This window comes from Frankliniella occidentalis, unplaced genomic scaffold, assembly GCF_000697945.3.
Source record: "Frankliniella occidentalis isolate FOCC.00 unplaced genomic scaffold, Focc_3.1 Scaffold387, whole genome shotgun sequence".
In the NCBI taxonomy this organism is placed as follows: Eukaryota; Metazoa; Arthropoda; class Insecta; order Thysanoptera; family Thripidae; genus Frankliniella; species Frankliniella occidentalis.
In genome coordinates this window covers 55,045-63,258 of record NW_026267509.1, presented here as the reverse complement: position 1 = coordinate 63,258, position 8,214 = coordinate 55,045, and the positions used below count along the sequence as shown (strand labels likewise).

The following is an 8,214-nucleotide window of genomic DNA, read 5'->3' as shown; positions in this document are numbered from 1 at the left end:
AAAAAACAGGTGGAAGAAGGTTATGTTTAAGAGTGATAAAAGTAGATATACATTTGATAGGTATAGTTTGATTTCTGCACCTACACATTATATACGAAAAAGGAATAGTAGGTTTGATATCTAAATAGATATAAATTTATACATGCATGTAAACAAGTTTGTGTTTTTTAATCAAAACGACTAGACCCTTACCCCGCTTTCCCTCGAGCGCATAAAACTTCCACGCTTCCCCCTGACTCTTGATATTACAGCGCGCGTCCGATACCGTGTAGGTATCTCTTTCAATGAACACTTCCCCAACGTGGGGGGAAGAACATTGGGCAGGCAATAAGGCGTCTGAGAGTATTTTCCGCAATTCACCGTATCGAAAGTTTAATTCAGCCCATGCAAACCCTGATAGCGCCTGATGGGTGGGCAACATCTTGCCAGTTGTGCGTGCGTGTACTGCGGGGTGGCCTACCTCGAGTCTCGCAGGCGCCCCGCGCCTCAGGCCGGCGCTGTGCCTCGGGGTGGGGGCTTCCGCCAGCTCCAGGTAGAGGTCTGCATCGGTCGGTCTACCAGTCCCGAGAGTGCACGAAAAGCAACATGAGCGAGTTCAGTCGAACCAGCGAAAGAATGCTTCTGGAAATGCATGGGCTCTCATGGGCGGCTACATAAGGCCGAGGAGCATTCTTTGGCTGGTCAGAGTGTAGGTGGAGCTCTGGCCGGCTCGAGCACCTGCCGCCGCTCGCGGACGCTCCAGGTAGGCCAACACGAAGCCCCGCCACCCCTGCCATTACCTTGCCACGCGCGGCGCCCACCTCAACGTTTGAGCTGTCGCCGTCCTGAAATCTTCTTGAAAAGTCAAGTGGTGCCCTCCCTGCGTGCCATGCACTGCAGGGCACAGGCAAGCATTTGGGTCCCACATTTCAATCATGAGCGCCACAGCAAGCCCCGGCTGCTACGAGCCAATCACAATGTGGTACAGGTGAATGAAAAGAGTTATTGACCATAGCCAAACAGCATTAATAACATGTTTAATTCTATCACATTGGCACATAACATCACAGATTTACTTCATAAGAGTTTGGTCTACAACAAACAAATTCTCCAGCTCTTATAACTTTAAACATAATATTTCTTATGGGAACAGCAACAAATTCTTGTGTTTCTATAGTTGGAATTACATGAGAGATAAGTGTATTTGTTGTGTCATGACAAAACACTCTTCTGTGTTCCACATCCAACTTCTTGACTATGGCAACTTTTAGATTCTCACTGTCTTCTAAGTAACATTTTACCATGCCAAAATCTTTACCACCTGATGTATTTAAAAAGCAGACTGTAAAATTATTCCTACGCTTCTGTCGAGTATAAATATAAGATGTGTAAACAGTTTTACCAAACACAGCTCTATAAAATACTCGAACTGGTTTTTTAAGGTTCAAATGTTCTAAGGACATAAAATCACACGCATTGAGTCTAAAACCTTGCACTAGATTGCGAAGTTGGGCATTGCTTTGATATAAGCTAGGGTTATTATTAAATCGTAATCTTAAAATTTGTATTCCACAAGCAAGTTTTACATTGTTAACTAGTTCCTGACCTTGATTTTTGGTCCCATGGATAAGTTGACGCAAAGAACCATTAAAACTTTCAAATTGAAACGCTGAGTTACTCCACAGTGGTCCAAACCTTTTCACAAGTAGGGCAAGATGACGGACATTGTGAAGGTAATATGTAGAGAACTCTGGTTTGTACAAATTATGAAAGTCAGCAACAAACATTTTTAGCATAATATCTGCCCTTTCTATGTCATTTTCTGGTATTTCTTCCTGTAAGAGCAAGTTGAGAGCGCACACAAACAACATCCAATGCTGAAAATAGACAGGTTTCATAAACTGGGAAAAAATTATGAGAGACAAATAAAGCACAAAAGTGCGTAGTTCATTGGCCTTCCATTGGGAATAACATTCAGTCGATCTTGGTATTCTAGTTACAAAGTCAGGAACTCTGACACTAAGCAGAAATGCATCAATTCTTTATTTAAATTGTTTTAGACTCCATGGCCCATCTGTTTCAAACCAAATACCAAAGAGATGTTTTATGAGACACAACAATAAATGCATATACTCTGGGAATACAACAGTGCCAGCATCACAGCCTGGTACCTCAGAAATCACAGTATAACCCTTCACTCCTTTGACGGGATCCACTTTGCCTTTCCTTTGCTTTTCCATGTCATTGGTTTTCTTAATCTGAGCTTTCATTCTTTCACCAGTTCTTAGGCAGGGCTCTTCCTCATACAGAAAAACTCTTTTCCTCTTTTGTTTTTCTTTGCCAAGGACAGCTGGTTCAGCTGGCAGCCTTTTTGTCTTCTCTTCACACATATTACAGCCATGCTTTCCTCCTACTCCTAATATGTTCTGGATCTGAGCACGCACTGGGGCATCAACAATGAAACCAGGAGCTTCTACACGAGTGACACATCCCAATTTGGTATTTGGGTGAGTCCACTGCACGCCATGCTCCCTTATTGTAACAAGTTCTGCCACAAATGGCTTCAGGAAAGTGTTCATGTATGGCTTACAGGAATCAACCCATATTCCACTAACTATGACAAACTTATACCGATTATGAGGAGACACAATAACAATCACAAATTCTGTAGGCCACAGGGAACAGCTTGAACTTTTGCTAATAGATACACCATCAGTATGACCAATTAAAACTAAATCATACTGTCCCCCAATCCTGCACTTTGAAACCTCACTTCCATCAAGAAGGTCTGAGGAAACAGTAGGATTGTAGTTTATTTGTCTAGCTGCTGAATATTTATCAATTTCCTCCGCCAATCCATGATTTTCAAAAAAATTTTTGATTTGAGCAGCAATTGAGAGCTGATAAAATTTGTGAGGGACTCTACCGCACAAAGAGCAGTTTCCCTCTAGCTTTCCTATGTAGTACAGACAAAATGAACAATAATAGTGCACTTCTTCTGATGGCAAAGGACACAAACACTCAACATACTTTAAAAGAGAAGTTATGGTCTTTGGCATATTGTTTGGTCGCGGTAAGAATGTCAGCACACTTTTCAAAACAGCGTCCAAAGTTACTTTCTCTAATTTCTTACTAATGAAAAGGTTCATTAATGACAACACACCCTCATCAACAGACAGTGAGCAGCCATTAAACACTTTAATCTGGCCAACAAGACTTCCATCACCATCATCATCACTGCTGGCATACTGTTCACTTTCTGTTCCACTGTCACATTCTTCTGAAGTAGTTGACCCGCTTTCCTCCTCACTGCTACTCGAACTACTTTCTTCTGAACTGCTGCTTGTTAGAATTGTGTTGGCAGTGTTGACAACTTCTGCTGACTCAACCGTGCCACGTTCTGTAGCAGTGTCTCCCAGCAACTGATTATCAGTTAGATCCTAAAAAAATTGAATTAGATTACTCTTCCAAGGAAAAAAAAAATGGACAACGGAATTATTTTCTGGGTACCAATAGGCAGAGTAACATACTTCAAGTAATTGTTCAGTCTCAGTGCATCCCGATGCTGAGTTTTCATTCATCAAATTTTGAGTTGATGCCAATTCATGTCCGGATTTATCCTAAAACAAATTAAGTTGTCACACAAGTGCCTAAACAAAATGAAAATTCAAAAAAAAAATAGAATTTGACAAAGAAGCAAACCTCAGAGTTTTCTGTTGAGTTATTATTAACTGCATTCAGCAATGTTCCAGACTCCTGTGATACAATGGCCAAGGGATCCTGATTAAAAAAATAATAGAATAAATTGCTCGCAAGCATTTTGATACCACAAACACCGAACAAGATTGAGCACTTACCATCAGAACAGTTGAACGCTTGACAGATCGATAATTCTCAGATGACCTTTCCATTTCGCTTTGCTCCTCTGTGACATTATGTGAAGTAGAGTCTTGCTGATCATCACTGTCATTTTCACTCCAAGTAGATTTTGGCCAGTATTCAGATGATGGGGGCACCTATGTAATCGACAGATTGATCTAAGTACACTCTCGATGCTCCAATCAAAACCAGAACAAGATAAATCTGGAACTCACATTAGACGGCTCCTTAAACTCATAACATTTCCTTTTTGATGGAGAAAATGGAACCTCTTCATCACTTGACCAGTTACGTAGTGGGGATGAAGGCAACTCTCTAATAGGCGAGGAAGCCGGTTGGTAAGGAGATGAACAATCATTTTCCACGGACGGAGCCACTGGCGAAGGTACTTCATTATCATTATCAGATTGAGCAGTATTTTCGTCCATATCCCAGCTAGCTCAACAAAAGAAAATTGCACATCTTTAAGCAAAGCTAAAGGTTATGTTGATGGCCAAAAGATCCATGTTTACACACAGGGAGGACATTTACTTACTTGTTCTGTAATTATTATCTCCTTATTCAATTAGAAATGCTGTTCAAGAATTTCGAACGAAAAATTACACTTCCCTTATATCAAAAGAATAGTGTTTCAGTATGGTTTCAGAGTGCAATTCAAGCCTCCGTGATTTAAGCTGCAGCAGAAGCAAAAACACTCTATTGTTTTTGCTGCTGTGAATAAATATTTTCCTCTACTATCGCCATGACAGTTACGTTACGAGACATCGAACATCGAAGTATCTTAAGAATTCAAAATATACCTTCAGACTTATTAACACATCAAAAACAATCTTTTTAATTTGTAATTAACATGTGGAATAATTTGAATTTTTTAAAATTGAAATTATGAGTGGTTTAATTTCATTTGAGAATTTGAGTTTATCATCTACTGTCGTCCCGTTTATCTTCTTCTTCCCACTTCCCCTTCCACTCTTCCACTCTTCTTCACCTACACTTCCGCCTCCGCCATCAACCTCATTGTTGGACTGACTGGCTGAGCACGAAGGTTGCGTCATCGTCGAATGGGCAGGTAAGCGAGAGGCCGGTGTGAGTGAGAAGTTATTTGTATCCAGCTGCGTCTATGGCATCTTGTAATTTTTCTGTTATACTTGAACTTGTATGAACGCTAGAGATGGAACAGTATTACCTCTGTGAGTCCGCGGATCACTGGTACTGTGTTCCGATGTGTAATCCTTTGACGAATATGCCGGACAGCGTGGTCATTGGGAGTGCCCTGAAGTTTAAGTACAGCCGCAACTTAAACTTCGATGGTGTAGTCAAGTTCATTTCTAGTAAGTTCGTTTTTATTTGGATCAAACGTGTGCTCCGGATGATAACCTCTTGCTATTATACATGTGGCGACCGGAATAGGTTATACTTCACCATTCCTAACTATTAAACCTTTGGATGGACTAAATTTCGGGGTTCTCTTTTCTTCATTATTTAACTTTAGTACGGTTTTAACGGTTTCTATGGGGAATTGGTGAGGTTAGGCCGGTCGACTAGCTGTCGGTAGTGTTTCCAATCGGGCGGGCAAGTCAGGCGAGCGCCTTGCCCGGCACATCTGTCTCCCATGTGCACTCAGATGTGTGAGAGACAGACTGACCCGTGGCTCGCATGCCCGATTAGGATCATTAGTTGTCGGTTGGATGCAGCGTTTGGTCGGGATTTGTTTCCCCCTTGTCTCTGGATGTCACTTAATTACCATTGATTTGCAATTGATTGTGGCTGGTGCTTATCACATGTATTGTTGGCACAGGTTCTGAAGACGAAGTAAGCAAGGAAATCAATCGGCTGAAGGGTCTCAAGAAGGTGAAGAAGGAAGGGAGTTTTCACTCAGATCGTCCCAGGAAGGCTGCGTTAAGGCAGCGAGATTTTATGATAGACATGACTCGCTCCAGCAAGAGTAAGAAGTCGGAGAGAAAGGTAGGGTGTCCTTGCTGGAAATAATCTGTTATCATACAATTGTTGTTTTGTCAATAAGTCTGTTGGTTTTAGGATCGTGATAAGTCTGACAAGAAAGTCAAGGAAAGGTTGCGTAAATCTGCTGCTAAAGTTACAGAGGAAGAACTCACAAGCAAGTCTGGACGTACTGAGGTCAGTTCACGCGCCTATTTGGACCTATTTTAAATCTTTGACTGTTTTGTTATAGTTTGTTCTGTTTGTGTGCAGCTTGATGAGAAGCCAATCGAGCAACCTAGCGTTGTTCCTGATGCTCCTGTTAGTAGTATCAAATCTGAACCTAATGACGATACTGATGATCTTAAGCTGGATTCAAAACCTGTGACCAATGACTCTGATTCATCCTATGATGACTCCAAGATTTCAACAGTAAGTTGTTACTTTTAGTCCGTTATTTTATGAGAGGTTTTAAACTTTTATAACATTTTAATTAATTCTTGTTTTAATTTGTTATGTCCTCAGGCCCCACTTAATGTAAGCAAGCTTGAGGACTTGAACAATGGCAAGGAGGAAGCTTCGAACTCAGCTTCCGTGAACCCTTCAATCTCTTCCGAAAATGGGGAGACCATCCCCAACGCACAGCCTAATCAAGGGTCACCTGCACTGAAGTCGCCTCCCCATGATCCTGAGTCTGATTCTAAGATTGTCACTGAGAAGCGGAAGAGTCGCAGATCTAGGAAGAAGTCTAAGAAGAGCAGATCTCGTCGGTATGTCAGTTCTGATTCTGGATCGGACTCTTCCAGCGTTAAGGTGAAAAGCCACCGCAAGAAGAAATCTAAGAGGGCATCAAGCAGTGACTCTTCGACTTCTAGCAGTAGTAGCTCGAGCAGCCAAAGCAGCTCTAGTACTTCCTCTGATAGTTCTGAAGCATCAAAGAAGAGAAAGAGGAGGAAGAGGGCCAAGAAAAGCAAGAAAACTATTGTCAAGAGGAACCTTAAAATTTACCAGCCAACTAATTATCTCTGCAATTCTTCAACCCCTGGTGTAAGTTTCGCCTCAATCTGTTTTGATATCATTTTTTTTGTTCTAGTTCTAAATATGTCATTGTTTGCAGGCGGTTAAACTTCAAGACCCATATGAAGTTTATATTTTGCAGTCTGACTTGACTGAAGCCATCAACAACTCCTCTTCTGTCACTCAATTTATTAGGCAATTGACTCCTAAGGTGTATACCCAAGATGCACTGACAAATGCAACACCCCAGGGCTACCCAGACAGGTCGAAGGGACGGAAGTATTGTGGGGAAGTCCTTCCTCGATTGCACCGTGATGGGCGCTCAGCCATTCTAGGTGAGACAATTTCATTCATTTGACAATGCTCTGACCCTTCAGTAGGGTCAGACAATTGAAACAAAAGTTACAAGTTTTGTTAAAGGTTAATTATCGTGCCAGTTCCAACCTTGACCTATTTTTTCTCCTTATTCCAGCACGTGCCAGAGCACTGGAAAATGAGAAGAAGAGTTGGCGCCCACGTGCTGGCGAGTCAACTCTCAAGAATGCCTTCTCTAACATTGTTCATAAATTCAAGGACGATGGTTTGTAAAGTGCTGACTTCTTTTTAATAATGTTCATGTATGTATCTTCTAACTATTTACTTTACTTTAAAGTTTGGAGGATACTGTACATTGCCTATGACGTGGACTCGGACAAGGAATACTAGCTCGTCATTCACTTTATTGTAGCACCTTTACTTTTCATGTTCCTTTAAGGTGCAAGTTTGTTTATTTTTCCTTTATTTTTGTTCATTTAATTACTTACTCCTTCAAATGCATTTTCCACTAGCTAAATGCATCTTGATAGGTTTTTATTTCTTTTTGTTTTGATATTATGTTTTGATAAGTTCTCAATCATTTTATTTTTGTGATGCCATTGTAGTTTTATAATACTTTCCACTTAAAGGTTTTACTTGTCACTAGTTTTAGATTTCACTCGTCACTAGTTTTATGGTTCTTTGATCTCGAATTCATGCGTGGCATTGATTCCATTTAGTAAGTAATGTGTTATTGTATCTTGATTTGGATTCATGTACAAATACTGTAGGCTTTTAAATGTCTGTGATTCTAAACTTACTAAATAAAAGTTCCTTTTTTCTATTCAAGAAATGTGTAATGCTTATAAGTACTCATCATTCCTAAATATAATGACCACTCAAAATTTATATGTCTTTGATCTAGGTTTTATTTGCAGTTTATCAGTATTGATTTAATGACATCAATCACATTTAGAGGTTTTTATCTAACACATCTTTATCAACTGTTATCTACTTTTATCTACATCTGCCCGCTTTTGATAAAAGCAAATCAAAATCTCAGTAGATAAAGCTTTATCTAAGGGATAGAATTGTATCTATTTTAAT

General features: G+C 40.4%; 1 protein-coding gene across 1 annotated transcript; it reads left to right on the top strand.

The window, feature by feature from the left end:
* Positions 1-5,346: 5,346 nt before the first annotated feature.
* Positions 5,347-7,887, top strand: LOC113214749 (uncharacterized protein DDB_G0271670-like). Its single transcript, XM_026434212.2, has 6 exons — positions 5,347-5,823; positions 5,896-5,994; positions 6,070-6,228; positions 6,322-6,843; positions 6,914-7,148; positions 7,286-7,887. Exons 1-6 carry the CDS (start codon positions 5,776-5,778, stop codon positions 7,399-7,401), a joined length of 1,179 nt encoding a protein of 392 aa, XP_026289997.2. The 5' UTR covers positions 5,347-5,775; the 3' UTR covers positions 7,402-7,887.
* Positions 7,888-8,214: the final 327 nt, after the last annotated feature.